General features: G+C 38.4%; 1 protein-coding gene across 1 annotated transcript in view; it reads right to left on the bottom strand.

The window, feature by feature from the left end:
- Positions 1-27,767, bottom strand: part of CFAP53 (cilia and flagella associated protein 53) — a 34,940-nt gene that overhangs the window by 3,155 nt on the left and 4,018 nt on the right. The window contains exons 2-7 of the mRNA XM_077777779.1: positions 27,496-27,725; positions 26,858-27,031; positions 14,079-14,382; positions 10,318-10,536; positions 2,258-2,474; positions 360-462 (exon numbers count right to left, since the gene is read on the bottom strand). Coding sequence (XP_077633905.1) covers positions 360-462; positions 2,258-2,474; positions 10,318-10,536; positions 14,079-14,382; positions 26,858-27,031; positions 27,496-27,725 — 1,247 coding nt within the window. The remainder of the gene's footprint in view (positions 1-359; positions 463-2,257; positions 2,475-10,317; positions 10,537-14,078; positions 14,383-26,857; positions 27,032-27,495; positions 27,726-27,767) is intronic.

Genomic DNA, 27,767 nt, shown 5'->3' with positions numbered 1-27,767 from the left:
GTTTCAGGGTTTTTTCATGGGGGAGGACAGTCTTCTTGTTATTTCATTAGGATTTGATATTGGGGCCTATTTTTAAAAAATTGTTTCTAATGTATTTTATTTTTTAAGATGTTTGTCCAGTTTAATACCTAATGTCTATAGTCACAATATATACAATAGCAAGACAATTTAATTTTACCAAGATGGTTGGTGCTTATTTTTATATGAAATTTTGTAAATTGACTTGAGCTTTTAAGACAAATGTAATACTGATGTTAAAAAATGTCAATAATGCATGAATAATGTCACATTGCCCTCTTTCTATGTTAAAAATCTGCCTTTTTTTTAGGTAGTAAACAATAAAGCAAACAAAAACATACCTTGCAAAATTCTCCTTCTCTTCACGGTTAAGTTCTTCAAGACCTTCATTTATACGTTCCTGTTCCATAGCACGCTCTTCCTGTTCTTTTGCCTTTCGTTGCACTGAGAAAGACAAAAGCAATTTTTGCTAAACGACCTTCTTCAGACAAGACTTGCTGCCATCCCTCTGGGCATCAATGCCATCCTCCCTTTAGAGAGGCAGAGCCTACAATCACTGACTGCATCTTAGGTCAATAAGGTAGAAGTCATCCTCTCCATCACGGGAACAAGAGGATTTAGGTTTGAATGTGCTGTGATCTACACAGATTTTTTTTAACGTTTTTCATTGCAAATCTTTGATCAGCCTTTTCAAGCCAGGTTGCCACTGTCAGAACACTTCTCACCCTTTTCTTCTTGAGGACAAACAGTTCTATTGTCATTTATGTTAATAAGAGACTTTATGACAAAATATTGGAAAAAGCCTTAGTATATAATTTATAAGGTTTTTGCAAATTAAATTTTAAAAAATTAAGCATCCAGTAAGGGGAAAAAACAACAAAGAAAACATTCACAAAAGAATAAATACAACTGAGAAATATACATCTGAAATGTATGTATCTTTGGTCCTAAAGTCCATTTACAGGAACTTATCTTAAATAATCATATATGAGCCAAAAAGAACTACATACAGAGACAGTAAACTGCAATGCTAAAGTAGTAGTAAAAAGATTCAAGACAATCTGAAGGTCCATTGACTGTGTTTAGGTAAAATAAATTATCCATTTTTATAACAGATTTCTAGGCAGCATTACAAATTTTGTAGTTGAAGAAATATGACCTGGAAAAATAGGTGGAAAAGGCTGGCTCTAAAACAATGTATTTAACATGATCCTAATTTGTGAGAGGAAATTATATACATAGTAAAAATACTGGAAGGAAATACACGAAGTTGGGAATAGTAGCTATTACTGGGTAGTAGAATTATGGTTGATTTTGTTTAAAAATGGCCCCAAACTTTCCCTGTAGCCTCAATAGCTTTTAAAACATTTATCATGGGTAAATACAGAAATCTTTTTAGCTTATAAGCTTTCTTCTAATTTTCTTACAACTCCACCCAACATGGGCTTAATAATTTTCAACAGCTGTTATAATTCTTGGAGTGGAGAATCAGTTAGTGGAACCAAGATGAGCTTTCTCCGCAAAGACAACCAGTGTGGAGTCTAATGGTACCCAATGGTAAATGTCTCCATCTACTGCTTCTCCGGTTCATTGGGCTGGACATGGAATGATGGAAACCTGGAGGTGGCAGTTCACCCTCTCAAGAGATATTTCCTTTTGTGACCAAGCACTGTTTGGAGCTGAGGGCATACAGAGGTATGCTAAGGCAGAGATTGAGCAAGCCACAGGGAGAGCCCCAGAAAGAGGATTTATTATGAATAAGGGGACATATTTGTGGAATGAGACATTTGAGCTGGCCTTGAAGGATCTCCAGTATTTCTCAAGATCAAAAGCATCATATAGGGAGGGAATTCTACCCAAGTAAAGGTCTACAGGTATGAAGGTACAGAGACACCTGCAGACAGAAAAGAGGGCCAGATAAAAGGGAGGAGGAGTATGTATGTGTGCTGTGCCCTACCTCCTCACTCCCCTTTATAATCACTCAGGCACACAGACCAACAGACATACTGCTCCTTTAACCTTGAAATATCTCCTATGTGACTGCTCAGAATCTGCTAGGATATAAAACTCTTCATATGCTTATATTCCATGTACTAAATTAGGTAAGTTCTCCAAGCCAGGGGTCTTAATCCTTCTTATATCCCTCATACCATTTTACATATAATACCTGCTTAGTAAATATTTTGGCTGCCATTAAGTTGAATTAAGGCCCAACTATAATACTAATTCATTTCCTTACATTTTTCTTGAACTTGAAGTTTTCTTGTACACATGACCTCATTCACAAGTTGTCTCCTTGCCTCCTTTTCAAGTCTTAGCTCCTTGTCCTTCTCAGCCAACTTCTTTTCCTTCTCTGCCTCTAATATTCTGTCCAATTGTTTCTCCTGAGCTCTTTCCTCCTCACGCCGCTGTGCCAAATACTGACGATATATCTCCTGTTCTCTTGCCATCTCTTCCTACACAACAGAGAGAATACCTCACATTGTTAAACATGTAGGTGCGATATGGTATGAGGATTAAGTTTTATTTTATTTATTTATTTGTTTTAATGTTTTATTTATTTCTAGGAGAGAGAAAGAGACAGCGTGAGCAGGGGAGGGTCAGAGAGAGAGGGAGTGACAGACTCTGAAACAGGCTCCAGGCTCTGAGCTAGCAGTCAGCACAGAGCCCGACGCGGGGCTCGAACCCACGAACCGCGAGATCATGACCTAAGCGAAAGTTGGACGCTTAACCGACTAAGCCACCCAGGTGCCCCGAGGATTAAGTTTTAAAACAATCTTTTAAAACTACAATCCCAATCTTTTAGAACTACATACTGACACATTTAGAGATGAAATATTATGTCGAGGGTTCATTTCAAAATATCTAGAGATGGTGGTAGGGAATGGGTGGGGCACAGATGAAATATAGAATGGCCGGTAGGTGGTGGTTATTGAAGGAAGTAAAAGGACACATTAGAGTTTTATTATACTATTCTTTGTACCGGTGCTTTAAAATACACTTTTTTTTTTTTTTAATGTTTTATTTATTTCTAGGAGAGAGAGAGAGAGAGACAGCGTGAGCAGGGGAGGGTCAGAGAGAGAGGGAGTCACAGACTGAAACAGGCTCCAGGCTCTGAGCTGGCAGTCAGCACAGAGCCCGATGCGGGGCTCGAACCCACGAACCGTGAGATCATGACCCAAGCGAAAGTTGGACGCTTAACCGACTAAGCCACCCAGGAGCCCCTAAAATACACTTTTAAATAAGTTACTTCAAACACATTCCCAAAGTCTTTTTCAAAGCAGTTCCCAGATAATTTTCAATTATACAGCTTTTCATTTAGGTAGATTATGAAACTGTAAGCTGATAAACAAAGTAAGCCATTACTACTATGATGGCATGGTCTCTGACTAAAAGCTGAGTCACTTGATGCTTTGTAGCAGACATTCTCAGTCTGAGCTATGCTTTGGAATCATCTGGGAGCTTTAAAAAGTACCAAGAACTGAATCTTACCCTGACAGATTCCTGTCTAATGAACAGCCTTCAAGTTCCCAAAGTGATTTTAATGTGCAGCTAAGGCTGCGAACTGGGCTTTCTAATGCTAGCATTTTTAGTCAGCTTCTCTGTTGTTCATGGTATTATATTTGTGCTGTGTCATCCAGTCTCTGGTTTGATCTCTTTTGAGAATATCATAAATCTGAGGGAGGACTAGCAAGGTATGAACTGTACCCTCAGAATGGCTTGCATTCATCCTCTCATACTTGGGAATAAATTTAACAAAAGAAGTACAATACTTATACTCTGAAAACTAAGACACCAAAATAATAAGTGGAAAGATATCCTACATTCATGGATCAGAAGGCAATATTGTTAAAATGGAAACTGTTCACATTTGGTCTACAGATTCAAAATAATCCCTATCAAAATCCCAAATAGATTCTACTCAGAAATCAACAAGCTGATTCTAAATTCCTACGGACATGCAAGAGACCCAGAAAAACCAAAACAATTTGAAAAAGAACAAAGTTGGAAGATTCACATTTACTGATCTCAAACCTACCACAAAAGCTACAGTGATCAAGACAAACAGATGTGTGATATTGGCATAAGGATGGACACATAGATTAGGAATAGAACTTAGAGTTCAGAGATAAACCCTCACATTCATTGTCAATTGATTTTGACAAGTGTACCAAGACAGTTCAATAGGGGAAGAATAGTCTCTTCAACAAATGGTGCTAGAACAATTGTATATCTACATGCAAAGGAATAAAGTCGGACCTCTGCCTCACACCATATACAAAATTTAACTCAAAATGGATCAAAGGCCATTTTGAGAGCTAAACCTATAAAACTCTTAAAAAGAAAACATAGAACCTCCGTCTTCTTGACCTTGGGGTAGGAACAGATTTTTAGATAGGACACCAAAGGCACAAGCAACAAAACAAAATATAGATGGACTTCAAGGGTTACCATCAAGAAAGTGAAACGACAACCCACAGAATAAAATATATATATATATAATTTATGTGTGAGGGACCTGTATCTAGAACATATAAAGAACAATTAAAACTCAATAATAAAGACAAATAAGCCAATTAAAAATTGGGGAAATGACTGGAATTGTTTTCTTGAAATTTCAAATGGATTCAAACAGATTTCTCCAGGAAGATATACAAATGGTCAATAAGCACAGAAAAAGAGGCTGAACATCATTGGTCATTAGAGAAATGCAACTCAAAGCCACAATACCAGATCACTTCAGACACACTAGATGGTTAAAACTGAAAAAAAAGACAGATAATAACAAGTGTTAACAAGCATGTGGAGAAATCAAAACCTTCCTACACTGCTAGTGAGAATGTAAAATGATAAAGCCCACTTTGGAAAACAATTTGGCAAGTACTCAAAAACTTAAACATAAAGTTACCCTAGGACTCATTAATTCTACTCCTAGGTATATAACCCAAGAGAAAAACAACAAAAACCCCCCAAAAAACCTATGTCCAAACAAAAATTTACATAAGAATACTCACAGTAGCATTATTCATAATAGCCCAAAACTGCAAACAAATCAAATGTCCATAGACTGACAAATGGATAAACGAAATGTGGTATATCCATACAATGGAGTACTATTCAGCCACATAAAAGGATTAAGTACTCATACATGTTACAACATGAATAAACCTTGAAACATGCTAAATGGAAGATGCCAGTCAAAAGGTCACAGAATATGTAATTCTACTCATATTAAAGTCCAGAATAACAAATCTATAGAGACAGAAAATATATTAGTAGTTGCTTAGGAATGGGGGTACAGAGTGGGGAAGAGGGAATAGTGAGATAATAAAAAATTCTAAAATTGCCTGTGGGAACGGTTGTACATATCTGTGAATATACCAAAAACCACTGAAATGTATGTTTTATATGGGTAAATTGTATATTAATTACCTTAATGAAGGTGTTAAAAAACAGAATAAAATGATCTATGGAGATCGAATGGAGAACAAAAATTCAAGAGCAAAATCAATCAATCAATCAATCAAATAATCCAATTAGAAAAGGGGCAAGAAATATGAGAAAACTCATCACTGAAGAGGATATACAGATGGCAAATGAGCACGTGAAAAGTTGATTGACATCACAGTTATTATGGAAATATAAAAGCAATGAGATATCACTATATATCTAATTTATTAGATGTAGTATATCTAATTTATTATGTAGTATATATTACTATACTACAGTATAGCTAAAGTAAAAAAACAATAGCACCACCAAATGTTGGTGACGATATAGAGAAACTGAATCATTCATTCACTGTTGGTAGGAATGCACAATATTTGTGGGATGGTAAAGCTACTCTGAAAAACAGTTTGACAGTTTCTTAAAAAACTAAAGAAATTTACCCAAGGGATATAGGAGAGCTGATGCAGAGGAGCACATATACCCCAATGTTCATAGCAGCACTCTCAACAATAGCCAAAACATGGAAAGAGCCTAAGTGGCCATCAACTGATGAATGGATCAAGAGGATGTGGTTTATCTATACAATGGAATACTACATGGCAATGAGAAACCATGAAATCTGGCCATGTGTAGCAACATGGATGGAACTTGAGGGTGTTATGCTGAGCGAAATGAGTCAGGCAGAGAAGGACAAATATCATATGTTTGCACGTATAGGAGGATTAGGAACAACTTAACGGAGGACCATGGGTGAGAAGAAGGGGAAAAATAGTTGGGGAGAGGGAGGGAGGCAAATCATGAGAGACTCTTGAATGCAGAGAACAAACAGGGCAGATGGTGTCGGCAGGAGGGGAAGGGGAGTGAGGGGCAGGGAGGAGGGCACTTGTGCGGATGAGCACTGGGTGTTATATGAAAACCAACTTGACAATAAACTATTAAAAAACATAATCTGCTATGGAAGAAAAACAAACATTAAAAAAAAAACAAAAACTAAACATGCTGGGGCGCCTGGGTGGCTCAGTCAGGTAAACAGCTGATTTCAGCTCAGGTCATGATTTTGAAGTTCATGAGTTTGAGCCCAGCATCGGGCTCAACTGCCCTTCAGGGCATTTTTCCCAGAGAAACAAAAATTTGTGCTCACACAAAAACCTGTACCTGAATGATTATAGCAGCTTTACTCATAATAGCCATGAGCTGGAAACAACCCAGATGACCTTTAACAGGTAAAGGGTAAAAACAGACTGCGGTGTAATCATAGCACAAATACTCCTCAACAATAAAAAATAAACACACCACTGATACTTGCAACAACCTGGATGAATCTCCAAAGTTAAGCTGAAAGAAAATGTCAATCCCAAAAGGTTACATACTATATGATTCCATTTACATAACACCCTTGAAATGACAACATTAGGGAAATGGAGAACAGATAAAAGGGAAACACAAGGACCCCTTGTGGTGATGGGGATGCTCCATATCCTGACAGTTCAGTGTCACTATCCTGGCTGTGATACTAGACTATAGTTTTGCAAGGCATCATTGAGAGACACTGAATAAAGGGTATGTGGCATCTCTCTGCATTATTTCTTTCAACTGCATGTGAATCTAAAATTATCCCCAAATAAAAAAGTATAATTTAAAAAATAGTAGCAGACTTCTGGTATTCAGTCTGGCATGTAAGGAGCTTAGCAGTTGCCATTCTGTTGTCCTAACATCAAGGAAAAAGCTAACAAACTTAAAAAATCAAGAACTAACCTTAGATCCATAAGAGAAGCAAGGTCACAGGGCAAACCACTGCCCCCCAATTGGAGAGAAAGGTAAATACAGAGAATCACAACTGACCACAGCAGAAACCCCTGAGCAGCCACTTCTGTGGGAACCAGTGCTGGGGTAGGAAAACCTGTAACTGATGCACTGCTGGAGGCTCAGTGCGGACACCTAAGAACACTAAGGGGGCCCATCATTGAGGAGTGCGGGAGACCACACTTTCCTGAGTTTCACCACCCAAAGCTCTACCAGGTTCTCATAGTGAAAATCAGAGAAAAAGCCTCCCATGTTTCTCGCAGAGGGAGGAGAAAAGGAATCATTTTGAAATTCACCAGAGCATTCTATTCTGAGGTTTGCTCCAGGAGAAATTATTTCACCAGAGCCTAATCTGCTGGGGTTTGATCCCAGCTTAACCGACCTGGGAGAAGGGAAATACCCAACTGCAGGGTCCATCTAGGCTTCCACGTGGAAAAAAAGGAAACACCATAATCAAGAATTCCAATGATGAGAGAGTCCAAACCCAAAGGCACCAGCTCTAAAGATCAAGGAAGAATCCCTTTCTTTGCTTGCTTGGATTTTTATGGCATGGAGCTGACCTCACCCTTCTATTGTACTTATTACCACAAAGGCTCAAAGCCAGTGGAACACCCTAGATGAGGCATGACTCCTTGGTAAGACTGGTATGATCCAACAGGTCTATCACTTCTCTAAACACAGCAACCCAGATCACCCAGATTTCATCTCCAATCATGAAGAGGCCCCAATTACCCCCAAATCCAGAGTATTCTTTTTATAAGGAGGCCTCCTCCAAAAGTACAAGGCCATGCTCCTCCACTTTATAGGGACCTCCCATACTATTCAGGAGTCACTGGAAGGAGCAGACTTGATAGCCACATTGTGAAAGAGACGCTTATCCAGACTATCAGATTTTACAGTACCAAGGCAGCACAGAGTCCCAAGGCCAGCCTTCAGGTGCCAGGCCCTGCAACCCCCTTCCTGCCTCCTGGTCCTGGAGCTCTCATGCCAAAGCTATTAGGAAACAACGTCTAGGACATTTCAAATAGCAGGGGGCCTTGTACTGGCAGCTCTACCAACTGGGGATCCCCAGTGATCTTATATTGCGACAACTGTGAAGTAAGCTCCTGTCTTTAAAACAAGTGACTGCCTCACTACAGAGACCCATCCTAATGGCTCAGAGGCCTTCTGAGAGTCCCAAGGCCCTCTCTCTCCCAAACAACTCCCCTGGCCTGCAGGCTCGGCAGTCTTCCAGAGAATTACACTACAGACTTGGCAGCTACTCAGAGCTCATCCCACCTGCACAATCACCCACTTACAACTCTGGTGGTCCACTGGGTCCACATCACACATTCCTGGCTCTATTAGACACAGAAGCCCAAGTCCAAGTCACAGTGATTCTAAGCTCAGTGGACACCCCGCATTCCTCTGCAAGGTGCACCCCTACTAACCCACTGGAGCTCACTGAGATCCGCTCAACTAGCAGTGGAGCTCATACTTGCAGCTCCGCCCTGAGCCAGACCTCTAGCGTGTATAGTTGACCCTGAACAACGTGGACATGCAAAATGGTACAGCCACTTTGGAAGACAATTTGGCAGTTTCTTACAAAACTAAACATACTTCTACCATATGACCCAGTAACTATGCTCCTTGGTTTACCCAAATGAGTTGAAAACTTACAGCCATACAAAAACCTGCAAACAAGCATGTACAACAGCAGCTTTAGTCACAATCAGTAAAACTTGGAAACCAAGGATATCTTCAGCAGGTGGCTGGAAAAACTGTGGTACGTCCACACAATGGAATGTTATTCAGAGCTAAAAGGAAATGAGCTATTGAGCCATGAAAAGATATGGAGGAAACTTAAATGCCTATTACATGGTGAAATAAGCAAATCTAAAAAGGCAATGTACTATGTGATTCCAACCTTATGACATTCTGGAAAAGGCAAAACTGTGGAGGCAGTACAAAGATCAGTAGTTTCCAAGGGTTTGCAGTCAGGAGAGGAATGAACAGGGGAAGCACAGAGGATTTGAAGGCTAGTGAAATTACTCTGCATGATACTTTTGTGGTAAATACATGTCCTCATTTGTTCACACCCGCAGAACATACAACACAAAGAGTAAACCTTAATGTAAACTACGGACTTTGGGGGACAATGATAGGTCAATATAGGTTCATTGATGATAACAAACATACTCTTCTGGTTGAGTGATAATGATATGGGAGGCTGTACCTATGTGGGAGAAGAGAGTACATGGGAAATTTCTGCATCTTCTGCTCAATTTTGCTCTGAACCTAAAACTAAAATTAAAATTTTTTTAAAGGAACAAAAAATAGTACCTATAGGAAAAGTACAACACCTCGAGGGTTCAATACAAATTTCAAAGAAACAGACAGCTGAATACATACTGGAATGCTTTTCTCTGCTCTCTGCCCAACCAAACTCTACATATCTTTTGAGGTCCCTTGAATGCCACTTTCTCAGTGATGTCCTCCCCAGCTTCCCAGCACGTCATTCATTTCCTTCACTCTCATCCTGCCAGCACCACGTTATAGGAGTTCTCTAAATTCAGTGAGCATCAGAATCCCCTGGCGGGGGCTTGTTAAAACAGATTTCTTGCCCCTGCCAAGATTTCAATTTGGAGATTCTAATTCTGGAGCCTATCAATTTCTCTTTCTAACAACCTCTCAGATGATGCTGATGCTGTTAAGTTTATGGACCACACTTAAAAGTAGCATGGTTGGTGCATGGGTACTTCAGTCGGTTGAGCATCTGACTTCAGCTCAGGTCATGATCTCACAGTTCAGGAGTTCGAGCTCCGAGTCGGGCTCTGTGCTGACAGCTCAGAGCCTGGAGCCCGCTTCAGATTCTGTGTCTCCTCTCTCTCTACCCCTTCCCCACTCACACTCTGTCTGTCTCTCTCATAAATAAATAAACATTAAAAAAAAAAGAGTAGCATGGTTATGCTTCATTCTACCTGTGGCTGGCTTCTGTAAGACTGAAAGCTCAGCAAGGAATCTCATCCAGTGAATAATGAATAAATAACTGAATAAATATCTTACCTTTTTTTGCTTCTTTTTATCAGCTTCATCCTGTAAGTCTTGAAGGGCCCTCTGCAGGAGCTTCATGTTCAAGTCCTGCTCTTCTCTGCATTCCTGCTGAATATGCTCTGTCTTCTCTAGGAGGGCTTTTTGCAGAGCAGCCCTAAGTTCCTGTTTTGTCTTCCATTTCTTTAGCTTATCCTGTTCATTCTCAAGTTTCACCTGTGCTTTGTCATTTTCCTAAGGTAAAACAATAATGAAGACAATGTATTGGTACAGTTGGACAAAACAAATACTTGCACGCATTTCACTTAAGAGATGAAAATCAAGGGTTTCTTGGAATTTAGAAGAACTGTAAGATAGAAAACTTGCCTTTTCATCTCTGAGTCAGCAATAAGGCTTTGTGTTGTATGTGATTATAAAATAATAAACAGTTATAGGGTTTAAAATGCAGAAAAATATAGAGAAATCACTTTTAACCTTGTACCCCTCCCCCACTACCACACTCAACATTTCAGTGTATTGGCTTTCTAGACTTTTCTTTGTATACCTGCAACATCTAGATATGGATCTATTATTAAACAGCAATAGGAGCTCAAAAATAGAAACGTGCACATCAGCTTAATATATATAAATTAAACTGTATGCATTTTGTCCTTTAAAAGTATTCTCCCCATTCCTCTTATTTTCTTATCTTTCTAACCCTCTGGGCTTAATTGCCTGGCCAATTCAAGCAGTTTTAACTGGGCACCAAGGCTGTTGGGCATCACGGGTTTGGTAGAACGTCTAGGTGTGGTAAAAACTGAAGCATCAGCCCTTCTGCCAGAGGCAGCTGAGCGGTCCTAGAGGGATAGATAAGTACTCGCTCAGCTAGAACAAGAGATGACGTGGCCATACGATAGTGTGCAATTCCCAATGTGATTTAACCGAGACTCAAAACAGCCATGATCGCCATGATCCCTGGTTTGTGAGAGAGAGTTATAGGCTAGACTTTCCCGGTAATGCCATGAACAGATAGCCCCAAACTGTGAGGGTCAAACGAAAATGTGAAAATGAGCTGCAGCACCTAAGGAAAAGCAATGGCTATCAAACATGAAAGCCAATGCAATAGTGGGACACACTTTTTTTTTTTTTTTTTTAAACAGTAAGCCTGATTACACGAGGAGGAAGCAATTAGCCAAATCCAGACTCTAAGATATGGGGGAAATGGGATGGGACAGGAGAAAACTGTTCAAGACTAAGAGATCTAAAACAATTTACCACGTCTTGGTTTCACTGGGGTGGTTCTGATGGTGCACCTATTGTGCAGATGTGATGCATTTATTGCTTTTCCATCTCAAATGCACCCTGGTTTGAATAAGAAACAATTACTCTTTCTAAAGAGATTCTGATCTAAATATCAAATAATTTAGACCATGATGGAAATCAGATGCTGATTATAGATCATAAAAAGGAATCACAGTTAATTTTTTTAGGTATGACAATGCCCTTTGTTGAAATGCACACTTGATACATATTTAAGGGGAAAATGACCTGCCTGGGATTTATGTTTTAAAACATAAAAACAGAGTGGGGTTGGGGGAGGTAGAAGAAACCAATGTGACCAAATTACAAAGCTGCTGAAACAGGGAGATGGGTAGATGAGGGTTCATTGTACTCTTGACTTCTGTGCATTTGAAAATGTTCATTTAAACATTAAAAGGGGTGGAATTTATATAACATTCTCAAAATTACAAAATGATAAAGATAAAGAATATATCAGTGGCTGCCAGGAGTTAGGGTCAAGAGAGGTTATGACTATAAAGGAGTAACTTTAAAGGAGTTTCTCTGAGGGGCACTTGGGTGGCTCAGTCGGTTAAGCATCCAACTCTTGATTTTGGCTCAGGTCATGATCTTGAGGTTTGTGAGCTGGAGCCCCGCATTGGGCTCTGTGCTGACAGTAAGCAAACTGCTTATGATTCTCTCTCTCCCTCTTTGCCCCTCCCCCAGTATCTCTCTGCTCCTCCCCCAACTTGCACATGTACTCTCTCTCAAAATAAATGAATAAAACTTAAAAAAAAGTTTCTTTGACTGGTGGAACAGTTCTGTATCCTGATTTGGGTAGTATTTACAAAAATCTATACATGTGATAAAATTTCATAGAACCATACCCCTTCCCCCAAAGAGTGCATGTAGAAACTGGTGAAAGCCAAAGGTTTTACTATGTTTAAATAAATAATAACTTTAAATGAAGGTATTATACCAATACTAATTTCCTGTTTTGTTTTTTCAAGTGCAACTTATTTTTGCATGTTTATTTTTTATCCTGAGACTTTACTGAATTTATTGATTAGACCTAACAGCTTTGGGGTAAAGTCTTTAGAATTTTTTCTATATAAAACTTTATCATCTGCAACAGAGACCATTTTATTGCTTCCTTCCCAATTCTGAAGTGCTCTGTTAAGGACTTCCAGTACTATGTTGCACAGGAGTGGTGATGTGGGTACCCTTGTTTTTTTCCTGATTTTATAGAAAAAGCTTCAAAGCTTTCACCATTGAGTGTGATGTTAGCTATGGGCTTGTCATATATTGTCATATGTTGAGATACCTCCTTCTATTCCTAATTTGTTGATATCTTAGAACACAGTTTCAATTTTCTTAGAGAAGCTAAAATATTTAGATATCTTCCATTAAACTCTCCAAAAGAAAACAGTCTCAAACCCAGGAAAGGTTTTTAGGGGCTCTGAAAAAGCTTACCTTTAACATTTCTTATGGTTCCAAATCTCAGTACTTGGGATTTCCCAGGAAAATATACCTTCTTCCTAAATTTGGTGGTATTAAAGTATCAGTTGCTAGAAGTTCTATATACATATAAAATTGCTACTTTTTTAATGTTTTCATATATTTTCAGTGACACCTCTCTCTCTTTTTTTTTTTTTCTTTTTGAGAGAGACAGAGACAGAGCATGAGCATGAGAGGGGCAGACAGAGAGGGAGATTCAGAATCCAAACCAGGCTCCAGGCTCTGAGCTGTCAGCACAGAGCCCCATGTGGGGCTTGAACTCATGGACCATGAGATCATGACCTGAGGCGAAGTCTGACACTCAACTGACTGAACCACCCAGGCGCCTCTCTAATTTCTATACAGTAGGGGCAGTGACCTTTTGAGATTACTGACTTTGGTGGCTGGGGTGGAAGGAGCCTCTGTAGCTATTGTATAGTGCTTTACATAGGACATGGGAACTATCGGTTAACCATATCAAAGAATGGGGGAATGTTGCCAAACTGCCACTAGCCCTCTATGGCACTGCCCATTTTTATCACATTTCATCCTCATAACAAAGACAAAGGCTTTTGCCTCATTTTAAATTTTTTAATTTTTAATTTTTTAATGGTTATTTTTGAGAGAGTGTGTGTGTGTATGCTAGCAGGGAAGGGGCAGAGAGAAAGGGACAGAGGATCAGAAGCAAGCTCTGCACTGACAGCAGCAAGCCTAAGGCAGGGCTCGAACTCATGAACTAGGAGATCATGATCTGAGCTGAAGTTGGACACTTAATCAACTGAGCTACCCAGGCGTTCCTGCCTCATATTTTTAAATAAAGAACCCAAGCCACACTAGTGAAGTCACTTGCCCTATGCAATGGGACAGCACTGTTAACGAGCTTGGAATCCCAGGCTCTAATCATGGTCTGCTGCCCTGTGAAGCAGCCAGGCCACTGGGCAAACTGCATGTCATGGGCCTGCAAACCGTGCACTACACACACTGAGTGAATCATCCCGTGACAAACACTGTAAAAGGCCCACCACAAAGCGTGCCTCCTCTTCCTTTAGTTGCTGCGCAGCCCGCCTTTGCGCCTTGATGCTGGTGATCTGGGCATCCAGCCCCAGGCGTGTGTTCTCCACCAGCTCTTTCTGCCTCCTCGCCTCTTCGGCTTCTCGCTTTTCCTTGGCTAATCGGTCTTCCTCCCAGAGCTTTGAGAACATCTGCTCTTCTATCAGTTTCTGTCTTTTCAGTTCCTCATTAAAAGCTATCTGTGCTTTCCGTTCCTCACACACCTTCTTCTGATGGACACAAAACAACTGAACACGGAGCTCCTCACAGCATTCCCTGAAAAGAGAATTTTTATTTTTTTTTAATTAAAAAAAATTTTTTTAATGTTTTATTTATTTCTGAAAGAGAGACAGAAAGAGACAACGTGAGCAGGGGAGGGCCAGAGAGAGAGGAAGACACAGAATCCGAAACAGGCTCCAGGCTCTGAGCTGGCTATTAGCACAGAGCCCAATGCAGGGCTCAAACCCATGAACCACGAGATCATGACCTGAGCCGAAGTCAACCACTCAACCAACTGAGCCACCCAGGTGCCCCGTGGAAGGAGAATTTTTAAAAGGTAAAACACAGCCTTCCATAAGACACTGGTCTATTTAGGCACGCATCTGCATAATCAGACACTGGAGTAAGAAAAGTGAAAGACCTAGATGTAGGCCACCAGAGCCCAAAAGACATGTGATGGGCAACAGGGAGGCAGGCACCAGGATGTCATAGACAAAACACTGGAGTCAGGCTGAGTAGGCTTTGAATCCAAGAGCTGACATTTCTGTGTGACTTTAGATCAAAAACTAGACCTATCTGAGCCTGTTTCTCTATCTGCAAAACAACTCGCTTTCAAGGCTCTGGTAAGGATCAGAGAAAATGGATGAAAATATCTGGTAGATAATAGAAGCTAAATACATGGTAACTATTATTACTACTATAGAGGAAACAGAAGAGGCATGGATCCCTGCAATATTACAGACAGATTAAGGCTTTGGTAGGAAGAGACCCTGCATGCCAGGGAAAGAGCTAAGGGTCGGCATTCATGGTAAAGTTGCCCCAATGCCCCTGGCTTCTTGGTGGGACACAGGTCACTGAAGGGGGTTCTGCCAGAGCTTGGAAAATAGCTCAAATGCTGCTTTTTCATACCCAGGCTTATGTCACCATTCCAGAAGAAATGCTCTTTTCAGTAAGTGTTTAGTCTTCATCCTTTCTTTCAGTCTTGGTAATTCCAGTTTCCTCAAAAGTTCTTCATTGAGCCCATTTTTAATTTAAGTGCTGTGATACTCAATACTATCTACACTTTAGAATTACATAGGGATATCTTTAAAGTCCTACTCTCCGTTTCTTCTCTCTGCTACTCCAAGACTAGTTAAATCAGAATATCTGGGGGTAGGACCCGGGCACCTCTATTTTTTCAGAACTCCTCAGAAACTTCTGGCATATAGCCAAGTTTGAGAACCTCTGATTCAAGGCAATGTTCATAAACATCAAGTCTTCCTGGTTTCATCAAATTTAGCACCAAGAAGCTAAATTTTGAGAATGGGCTCAACAAAGAACTTTGAAGAATTTTAGTTGCTAAGGCTGAAAGAAAGGATAATATTTAAAATTACAAGAGTGGTCAATACCACAGAAATTGACATTTATCAAATACTGCTGAGTATCATTCAACATTTGATCAGGACTAGTCCTATTTCCCTCACTAAAGGGGAATCTCTGTGAGGGCTGAGACTCAAGAATAGATTTCAGGAATATATGCCCCATACTACCTCCCCAGTGTCCAATAAATAATTGTTGGTTAAATTGATATATAGTCATGCTTATTAACAAAATAGTGATAACTAGCAGTTACCTACATCCTGCGGAAATCTGAAAAAGATTACAGAAGCTTAAATTGTTAACATTGTCCAAAAAAAACCCAAAACACTTTAATATTGAAAAATGAATTAATCTGTCTGAAATTCATCCATGAGATTCTATCAGAATTGGCCATGACAACTAACTAAAGTCCTTCCCAATCTTATGACTTACACCCCAGGAAAGTTATTCAATTAATGAAAATCTGAAGCCTAAGAATAACAAGTATGGCTTATGGTATTTTTTTTTCCTCAAAAGGAAAACGTCTTTCTAAGTATACAACTAACACACACAGAAAAACTGGAAAATATAGAAAAGTGTGAAGACACTAAAAATATGCTTAATCCCACTACTCAAAGACAACTGCTTTTAGCATAGTAACACATTTCTTCCCAGTCTTGTATATGTGTCCTTTACTACAATTAGGGTTATTCTGCATATCTACATACCTATATTGGTATCTCCTTATATTTTAATTTTTCACCTAACATTATACTGGGAATGTTTCTTCATGAAATCTTCTTAAAAGTAATTCCTAACCTCAAAACTTTATTATAGTTTACTTAGCTGTGGAATAGAGGCTGGAGCCTATAAATATATCAGTTTATTTAAACATTGCCTTGATGAACATATAGGTTACTTCTGACTTCTACTATGATGTTGCAATGAATATTCTTTTTTTATGTTTGTTTGTTTGTTTGTTTAGAGAGTGCAAACTGGGGAGGGGTGGAGAGACACAGAGAGAGAGAATCCCAAGCAGGTCCCGCACTGTCAGTGCAAATCCCAATGCAGGGCTCAATCTCATGAACTGTGAGATCATGACCTGAGCAGAAATTAAGTCAGACACTCAACGTACTGAGCCACTCAGGCACTCCTGTAATGAATATTCTTAAATGTAGCTCTTTCTGCTTACCTCTGATCATTTCCTTAAGGTAATTCCCTTCCCTAATACAAAATCAGAGTACAAAAATGTAAGGCACTTGAGGATGCATGCTGTCAAGAAAGCCTATTAACATACTGTATGAAGATGCCCATATCAAGTATTTCTTTAAGTCAATAGGTCTTCAAACTTTGATTATGTATTCCTTCAGTAAAAAAATTCTATGTACCTACAAACAGGTAGGATTATTACTTATAAATCATATGCAACTATTACTATGTTACTATATCAGATAAGTTATTAAATATATGCAAAAGTAAAAATGAAGGACAGATAGATTTAAACAAAAAACATCAAATATTTCCTCCCCACATCCTAATGATTCACCTATTCTCTTAACTTTGAGAACACTTGATTCAGGGATGGTCACTTTAATCTACAGATAGATAGCATATTTATATTAATGATAATAATAATCGATAAGAGAAAAATTTAAAAAAAAATTTATTTCTAAGAAAGAGAGAGAGACAGCGTGAGCAGGGGAGGGTCAGAGAGAGGGAGACACAGAATCTGAAGCAGACTCCAGGCTCTGAGCTAGCTGTCAGCACAGAGCCCGACACAGGGCTCAAACTCACAAACTGTAAGATCATGACCTGAGCCTAAGTCAGACGCTCAAGTGACTAAGCCACCCAGGCACCCCAAGAGAAAAACTTTTTATGAGTTCTTTATATAGTACTTTCACAGTAAAATCTTATTTTTTTTAAATACAGAAAGCCAGACTGAAACTTTTTAAATTTCTTTAATGTCTTATTTATTCTTTTTTTTTTTTAATTTTTTTTTTTAATGTTTTATTTATTTCTAGGAGAGCGAGAGAGAGACAGCATGAGCAGGGGAGGGTCAGAGAGAGAGGGAGTCACAGACTGAAACAGGCTCCAGGCTCTGAGCTGGCAGTCAGCATAGAGCCCGACGCGGGGCTCGAACCCACGAACCGCGAGATCATGACCTAAGCGAAAGTCGGACGCTTAACCGACTAAGCCACCCAGGCGCCCCATGTCTTATTTATTCTTGAAAGAGAAAGAGAGAGAGAGAGAGCGCGCGCAAGCATGAGCAGGAGAGGGGCAGAGAGAAAGGGAGACACAGAATCTGAAGCAGGATCCAGGCTCTGAGCTGTCAGCACAGAGCCCAATGCAGAGCTGAAAACCACGAACTGTGAGATCATGACCTCAGCAGAAGTTGGACACTTAACTGAGCCACCCAGGTGCCCCTCACAGTAAAATATTATTTTATCCTCACATGTGTCTTATAACTTAGATGGAGCAGCAAATATTATCCCCATTTTAGAGTTAAAGCAATTGAAACCCAGGAAACCTTAGGGTTTTCCCAAACCACATAGTTGGTAGTTGTAATATTATTACAACAGGGGTAACTGTTAACAGTTACTGAGTGCTTATTATTTACCAGGCACTGTTCTAAGCACTTGACATGTGTGAACTCTTCTATCTTCATAACAACCAATGTTGCAATTAACATTATTGCAATTTCATTATTATTATTATTATCCCCAGTTTACAGATAAAACAGAAGCACTGAGCAGTTAAGCAACCTAGGTAAGTGCATACGTTTCATACACGGTGGAGCTGGGACTGAAGATCTGGCAGTCTGGCCCTGGAGTCTGAGATCTTTGGTACTTCATTCTGTCACCTCTATCAGTAATTAACAGAGGCAAGACTATCCTCAAGTGTTCTGACAACATATCCTAGGGTATTCACTTCATAAAAACACTCCAAAACGAAACCAAAAAATGCCTACCTTAATCTGGGATCCAATCACTAATTGTATATAAATATAGGACACTTAAAAACAAAGTTCATGATACATCAAAAGTATGATTCATAAAAGAAATATTGATAGGGGCGCCTTGGTGGCTCAGTCAGCTGAACATCCTACTCCGGCTCAGGTCATGATCTCATGGTTCATGGGTTCAGGCCCCGCATCGGGCTTTGGTGCTGACAGCTCAGAGCCTGGAGCCTGCTTCAGCTTCTGTGTTTCCCTCTCTCTCTGTCTTTCCCCTGCTTGTGTTCTATCTCTCACTCTCTCTCTCTCAAAATAAACATTAAATTTTTTAAAAAAGAAATATTGATAGACAAGATATCATCAAATTTAAAAACTCTCTCTTTGTGAAAGACCCTGTTAAGAGGATGAAAAACAAACTACAAACTAGGAAGAAAAATATTTCCAAAGCACATATCCTACACAAAGGACTCATATGTAGAATATATGAAGAACTCTAAAAATTTAATAGGTAATCCAGTTAGAAAATGGGCATAAGACATGAAGAGACATTTTACCAAAGAGGATACACAGATAGCAAATAAGCACATAAAAAGTTATTCAACATAATCAGTCATTAGGGAAATGCCAATTAAGACCACGATGAGATATCACTGCATACCTCTGTTCTATAGTGACAGTATAAAAATCTTGGCAAGAATATGGAAAAACTTGTCTTTTATATATTACTGGTGCAAATATAAAATGGAACAGCCACTCTGGAAAACACTTTGGCAGTTTAAAAACTAAACATACATATAAAGACCCAGTGGGCTGCCTGGGTGGCTCAGTCGGTGAAGCAGTGAAGCATCCAATTTCAGCTCAGGTCATGATCTTACTGTCCATGAGTTCAAGCCCTGCATCAGTCTCTGTGCTGACAGCTCAGAGTCTGGAGCCTGATTCAGATTCTGTGTCTGTCTCTCTGCCTCCCCCTCCCCCCAAAATAAATAAACATTACAAAAAAATTGTAAGATCCAGCAATAGCACAGGACAACGATCCAGGAGAAATGAAAATTCGTGGTCACACAAAACTCTGTATACAAATGTTAATATGAGATTCATTTATAATAGCTAAAAAGTAGAAACAACCAAAATGTCCTTCAGTAGTGAATGGCTTACACAAACCTAAGTACATTCATACAAGGAAACAAAGGACAAACTACTGATACATGCAGCAACCTGGATGGACCTTACAAAGAGACTATGTTAAATTAAAAAAAAGCCAATCTCAAAAGCTCACATATTGTGTGATTCCGTGCATGTAACATTCTTGAAATGGTGAAATGAAAAAGGCGGACAAGAGATTAGTGGTTGCCAGAGGCTGAGAATGACAGGGGTGAGAGGGGTGGGTGTGTCTACAAAGGGGTAACATGAGGAATATCTCCGTATCTTGATTGTGGTGGTGAGTTAGATGGACCTACACGTGTGATAAAGGGACACAGAACTGCGTACACATGTTGCACCACTGTCAATTTTCCTAATATTGTGGCTATAATTATGTAAGAGATAACCACGGGGAGAAACTCAGATGAGGGTGCATGGCACCTCTGTATATGTGTAATTATTTTGAAATTGAAAGTTGAAAAAAAAAGAGAAATCACTGGCTATCTTATTATTATTATTCATTTCATTTAATTATTACTCAAAATAAGTTATCTGTCTGGAAGAGTAAGAACATTAAAAATGACCCAATGCAGGTACCAAATGTCCTAGGTACCTGACAGCAATGAATGCACATGCCCACTAAGGACATGTCAAGCACGTTCATAGCAGCTCTATTAATAAGAGTCCCAAATCGGAAATAACTGAAATGCCCATCATCTGGAAAATGAATAAATAAGTTGTGGCATATTCATACATCTTGCTCTATATATGTTTTAAAGCCCCAGTTATATTTTCGATAATGGGGCCTGATTTATCATCCTTAGTCAAAATTTAACCCTGACTCTTCATTCTCTTAATGAATTAAAAACTATGTGATGCTCTGTATTGAAGAGTTGGTAGTATTACATTAAAAACACAACAAACAATTTGTTTTCAGATAAATTATAATGCTATAGGATATAACTGTTTCTTCAAAAAGATAACAACTTATCTAACTAGCAAGTTATACAACTTCCCTGTGAAGCTGTATACTCGGTTATACAAGATTTATCTATGAAATCTGTAAAATGTTACCAAATAGGTATTTTAAGAACCCAAATCACTTTTGAGTTTCATTTTCCTTACTGTGTTGAGAAACATTCACCAGGGAGTGGAAAATATATGAATGATCCGTTGAAATTCATTTGCTAGTGTCCCCTTTGTCCCTCCCTGCAATTTCCCCTTCAGCAACCAGTAGGGAGTGTCCGAGTCCTAGCAAGGACAAGGGGTGAGACTGTACCAGGCTAGAAAATCTAAGTCTAATCCTGTCTTGTTTACTACAAGCTTGAAGACTCAGGAAAATTAGTACCTGTGGAACTCAAGTTACCCATATGCCCGATGAGGAACGTGGCAAGTCCCTTCTGGCCACATGCATTACTGCTACTCTGGTTTTTTTCACTGCTGTCCTTCAGCAGTTCCCCAACCCAGGGAACTTGATTTTCCCTCCACTCTGAGTGGTCTAATTTACTCTGTTAGCACAGATGCATCTGCAATCTGTATGCACTCCTCACTGAAATAGCTTACTTGTCCTCTGGGCCTCTACCAGGAGGCTTTAGAGTGGCCTATGTGATTAAGAGCAACTTCATGGCAGAGAGAGAGGAGGTGGCAAAAGCCTTGCCTCTGACACCATGTTCTGATCCTTCTACGTGCCTGGTTTTGCTGCTTTCTCACACCTGTTGACCTTTGGATTTCTCATCTACTCCAATTTTGCATGCTGTGAAAAATGAACTCTTGTATTCCTTCTGAATTGTGCTAGACTTTAACTCAGGGTTTACATTAACTTTGTTATGTTACTTTGTTATATTACTCTGTTCCTGAATCCCGAGTAACATGATACACAAGCTTCCCTACTCACATTTGGTGACTCCATAGCCCAAATGCAGGTGGCTGGCCAGCATGCACAGAAAGCCCGCCCAACTCTGTAGGACTGAGAGGAGGTACACAAATTTAAGTATTTTGGGGTACCATACTAGGAAAAACAAATGGGAGGCTCTCAGCACCTGGCCTGGCTTTGCAGGCTAAAAGAAAGAACAAAAAGTATGGACCAAGCACACCTGTAAAAAGGTCTGAGAAAGCCTCAGAATTCCTAGCTGGTTTGGCCTGTGAAGGTATGCCTCTCCTGAAGCAATCCAGTAAAGAATGGAGGAGGTAACTGCTTCTTCAGATGTGAAAAGAGCCACAAGAGACTTCAAGGAACACACAAATAAAAAACAAGACAACATGACACCATCAAAGGAACACAATAGTGTTTCAGTAACCAATCCTAAAGACAAAAAAATTCAGAATAATTGTTTTAAAGCTCGGTGAGCTACAAGAGAACATAGACAATCAACAAAATCAAAAAAACAATACATGAACAAAATGAGAGTTTCAACAGAGAGACAGAAATCATAAAAAAAGAACCAAACAGAATTTCTGGAGCTAAAGAATATAATGGATGAAATGAAAAATGCAAGAGAGTGCATCAACACCAGATTTGATCAAGTGGAATAAAATATCTGAGAACTGAAAGACAGGAAATTTGAAAGTATTCAGAGTGGCTGAACAGAAGGAAAACAAGATCAAAGTATATGCTGCTTGCAAAACACTCACTTCAGCTTTAAGGACACATAAAGGCTGAAAGTGAAGGAATGGAAAAAGGTATTCCATGCAAGTAGAAACAAAAAGAGAAGAGGTGGCTATACTTCTAACAGACAAGATAAATTTTAACTCAAAAGCTGTAAAAAAAAAAAAAAAAGACAAAGAAGGTCCTTACATACCAAAAGAATATAACAATTGTAAATATATATGCACGTAACACCTAAATATATTAAGCAAATATTTACAGGTCTGAAGGGAGAAATTGCAGCAATGCAGCAAAATAGTAAGAGACTTCAATACTCCACTTTCAACAGTGCATAGATCATCCAGACATAAAATCAATAAGGAAACATGGGACTTAAGTACACTTTAGATCAAATGGAACTCACAGACATACAGAACAGTCTATCCAACAGCAGCAGAATACACACTCTTCTCAAGCACACATGGAACATTCTCTAGGATATATCATACCCTAGGTCACAAAAAATGTCTCAGCAAATTTAAGAAGACTGAAATCTTATCAAGCATCTTTTTTTTTTAACCACAATAGTATGAAGCTAGAAATTAATAACAGGAAGAAAGCTAGAAAACTAACAAATAAATGTGGAAACTAAACAACACACTTCTGAACAAACAACCAATGAGTCAAAGAAGAAATCAAAAAGAAAATCAAAAAGTATCTTGAAACAAATGAAAATAGAAACACAACATACCAGACCTACAGGATATGCAAAAACAGTTTTAAGAGGGAATTTAAGAGCAATAAACACCTATATTAAGAAAAAACAAAAGTCTCAAGTAAACAATGCAACTTTACTTCAAGGAACTAGAAAAACAACAAAATGCCCAAAGTTAGCAGATGAAAGGAAATAACAAAGATCACAGCAAAAGTAAATAAACTAGAGACTTGCATAATGACAGGAAAAAAAAAATCAATGAAACTAAGATTTGGTTTCTTGAAAAAATAAACAAAATCAACAAGCCTTTAGCCTAAGAAAAAAAGAGAGAAGACTCAAATAAATAAAATCAGATATGAAAGAGGAGACATTACAACTGATACTACAAAAACACAAAGGATCATGGAAGACTACTATGAACAATACCAAACCAACAAATTAGATAGCCTGGGAAAAATAGATAGATTCCCAGACACATAAACCTATCAAGACTGAACCATGAAGAAATACAAAATCTGAAAAGATCAATAATGAGTTAGGGGATTAAATCACTAATCTAAAGTCTTCCGGTAAAGAAAATCCCAGGACTAGATGACTTCATTGGCAAATTCTACCAAACATTTAAAGAAGAATTAATACCAATCCTTCTCAAAAGGTTCCAAAAAAATTGAAGAAGAGAGAACACTTCCAAATCCATTTTATGAGGCCAGTATTACCCTGCCACCAAAGCCACACATGGACACTACAAGAAAAGGAAATTACAGGTCAATATCCCTGATAAACATAGATGCAAAAATTCTCAACGAAATACTAGTAAACTAAATTTAACAGCACATTAAAAGGATCATACAGTGGGGCACCTGGATAGCTAAGCCGGTTAAGCATCCAACTCTTGATTTCGGCTCAGGTCATGATCTCATGGTCCGTGGGATCGAGCCCTGTGTCAGGCTCTTCTTGGGATTCTCTCTCTCCCCCTCTCTCTGCTCTTCTCCCTTCCTCTCTCTTGCCCTCTCTCTCTCTCTCTCTCTCTGTCTCAAAATAAATACGTTAACTTAAAAAAGGATCATACACCATGATCAAGTGGGATTTATCCCTAGGATGTAAGGATGGTTCAATATACACAAATCAATAAGTATGATGCACCACATTAACAAAATGAAGGATTAAAATTATAAGATCATCACAATAGCTGCAGAAAAAGCATCTGACCAAATTCAACATGTTTTCATGATAAAAACTTTCAACAAACTAGGTACAGAAAGAATGTAGCCCACTACAATAAAGGCCATATATGAGAAGTGCCCTGCTCACTTCATACTCAATGGTAGAAAGTTGAAGGCTCTTCCTCTGAAATTAGGAATGAGATAAGGGTGCCCAGTCTTGCCACTTTTATTCAACTTAGTACTGGAGGTCCTAGCTAGAGCAATTAGGCAAGAAAAAGAAATAAAAGGCATTCAAAATGGAAAAGAAGTAAAACTGTCTGCACATGACATGATCTTATATATACAAAACGCTAAAGACTCAACCAAAAAACTGTTAGAACTAATCAAATTCAGTAATGTTGCAGGATATGAAAACATACAGAAATTAGTTGCAATTTCTATACACCTAAAATGAACTATCTGAAAGAGAAATTAAGAAAACAATTCCACTTGCAAAAAGCAACAAAAACAACACAATATTTAGGAAAATATTTAACCAAGAAGTTTAAGATTAATACACTGAAAATTGTAAGATACTGATAAAAATAATTGAAGACACAAATAGGTGGAAAGATATCATTTGTCCTTGATTAAAGAATCAATACTGTTAAAATGTCCATGCTATGCAATGGTCTACAGAGTCAATGCAATCCCACCAAAATTACAATGAATTTTTCACAGAAGTAGAAAAAACAGTCCAAAAATTCAGATGGAACCACAAAAGACTCCAAATAGCCAAAGCAATCTTGGTAAAAAAGAACAAAGCTGGAAGCATCACACACTTGATTTCAAACTATTTCACAAAGTTACAGTTATTAAATCAGTATAGTACTGGCATAATAATAGATATATAGGTCAATGAAATACAATACAGGGCCCAGAAATAAACTCACTCATATATAATCAGCTTATCTTTTAAAAGGAGGCAAAGAACACACAATGGGGGAAAGAATAGTCTCTTCAATAAATAGTCTTGGGAAAACTGGATATCCTCATGAAAAAGAATAAAATTGAACAATTATATATACCATTCATAAAAATGAACTCAAAATGAATTAAAGACTTAAACATAAAACTGTAAACTATAAAACATATAGGCAAAAACATAGGAAAAAAATCACCCTGACATTGGTCTTGGCATGATTTTTTGGATATGACACCTACAGGAACGGTAACAAAAGCAAAAATAAGCAAGTGGGACCACATCAAACTAAAAAGCTTCTGAAAAGAAAACAACCAACAAGATGAAAAGGCAATCATGGGATATTTTCAAACTACATGTCTGTTAAAGGATTGATAACTAAAATATATAAAGATGGGGCATCTGGGTCGCTCAGTCGGTTAAGCATCTGACTCTTGATTTTGGCTCAAGTCATGAGCTCAAGGTTAGTAATTTTGAGCCCCATGTCAAGCTCCATGCTGACAGTGTGGCTCCTGCTTCTGATTCTCTCTCTCCCCTTCCCTCTCTGCCCCTTCCCTGCTTGCACTCAGTCTCTCTCTCCTAAAATAAAAACCTTAAAAAATACATAAAAATAAAATAAAATTACAAGGAACTCAAACAGCTCAGTAGTCCCCCAAAAATCTGATTAAAAAATGAGCAAAGAATCTGAATAGACATTTTTCAAGAGAAGACATACAAATGATGATTAAGAAGTACATGGAAAGGTACTTAACATCACTAATCACCAGGGCAATGCAAACGTACATCACAATGAGATATCACCTCACATTTGTTAAGATAGCTATTATCAAAAAGACAAGAGATGACAAATGTTGGCAAGGGCATAAAGAAATGGAAACCTTTGTACACTACTGGCAGGAATATACATTTGTACAGCTATTGTGAAAAACAGTATAGAGATTCCTAAAAAACTAAAAATAGAATTACCATATGATCCAGCGATCCCACTTCTGGGCATATATCCAAAGGAAATAAAATCAGTATCTCGATATCTGCACTCTCATGTTCATTGAAGCATTATTTAGAATAGTCAAGATATGGAAATATCCTAAGTGTCTAGTGATATGTGAATGGATAAAGAAAATGTATGACATGTATACCATAATACATGTATATGTATACATATATATGAAATGGAATATTGCCACTTGAGACAACATAGATGAACCTGGACGACACTATTCAGTGGGTTAAGTCAGAGAAAGACAAATACTGTATTCTCAATAAAAAAAAAAAAAAAAAAATTTGAATGCATAGAGACATAGAGTAGAATGGTGGTTCCCAGGGAGTGGAGGTGGGAAAAATGAGGAAATATTGATCAAAGGACACAAGTTTTCAGTTATAAGATGAATAAATAAGTTCTGAGGACCTAATGTACACTATTGTGACTATAGACAATAATACTATATTGAATACTTAAAATTTGCTCACATAGTAGGTCCTAAGCATTCTCACTACAAAACAACAGCAAACCCTCAGTGCCTGTATTATCCAATGATATGTATAATTACCAAGACTTAGGGGCACATCTACCATGTACACCATCTTAAGGCCATAGTTTGCTATAAATTAGCATTCCTAAATCAGTTTTTCATACACCAACTTCAGATTCGGTGTGTGTGTGTTTCTGTATCATTACCTGAATTGCTGGTCTAATTTTTCAGCCACAAAATCCTGTCTCTCTTTTTCTTTCTTCTCTTTCAATAATCTGGTTTTATCTTTCATTCTATCTTTTTTCTCCTCAATTGTTTCTTCTTTCAACTGCATTTCAGTAAAATACCCATTTTCTTCTGATGCTAAAAGTTCACGTAGCCTGGAAAAAAAAATCACAAAAAAATTTAAACTGTCATGCCACAGGGACCATTTTACCAACTGATTTTTATTTATTTAATTACCAAAGCACATGTTTAGTCATAAATTTTGCAAGGCAAAGATCATTGCAGTTTTCTACAAAATAAGACTAGTCACCATTTAAAGCAACAGATTGACATGTGCCATATTTTATTTGATCACATACAAATTAGATACATAATGTACATCTTTAACAAAATAAAAACAGACTTTAAAGTAACAAAATATTGATATATTCTTTTGTTTTCTATCAAATATGGGCTATCACAAGTAAAAATACAAACAAGCAGTAGCTATTGATTTGGTAGAGATATGAATATCTCAGCCATGATCCTTGCTTTAAAAATTCACTTGATTTTTGGTCAAGCTCATGTTAGAGTTTTAGAATTGTTTTATAGTCTGAAGCACCACGCTTGTGAACCTTACTTATTTCGTCTTTCCTCAGTGTTGATGATAAAACCTTGCATGGCATCCTTGATTCTCGCTTTCACAAGACTGTCCACAAACTTGTGATCACTGTGCTGGTCCCAGTCAACTTTCAAGCGATCCCGCTCCTTTGACTTAATGGAAGCCAAGATAGCATGACGTTTCTGATGGCTGCGTTGGATTCTTTGCAGATTTTGCTCAGCCCCTTGAGCTTTGGGAGGCTTAGCTCTCTGAAAACAAATAATTATCACTCACAATCGATCAAAAATCAA

The sequence above is a fragment of the Crocuta crocuta genome, unplaced genomic scaffold, assembly GCF_008692635.1.
Source record: "Crocuta crocuta isolate KB4526 unplaced genomic scaffold, BGI_CrCroc_1.0 scaffold36, whole genome shotgun sequence".
Lineage (NCBI taxonomy): Eukaryota > Metazoa > Chordata > Mammalia > Carnivora > Hyaenidae > Crocuta > Crocuta crocuta.
Note: the sequence above shows the minus strand (reverse complement) of the source record. Positions and strands in the feature narration are given on the sequence as shown.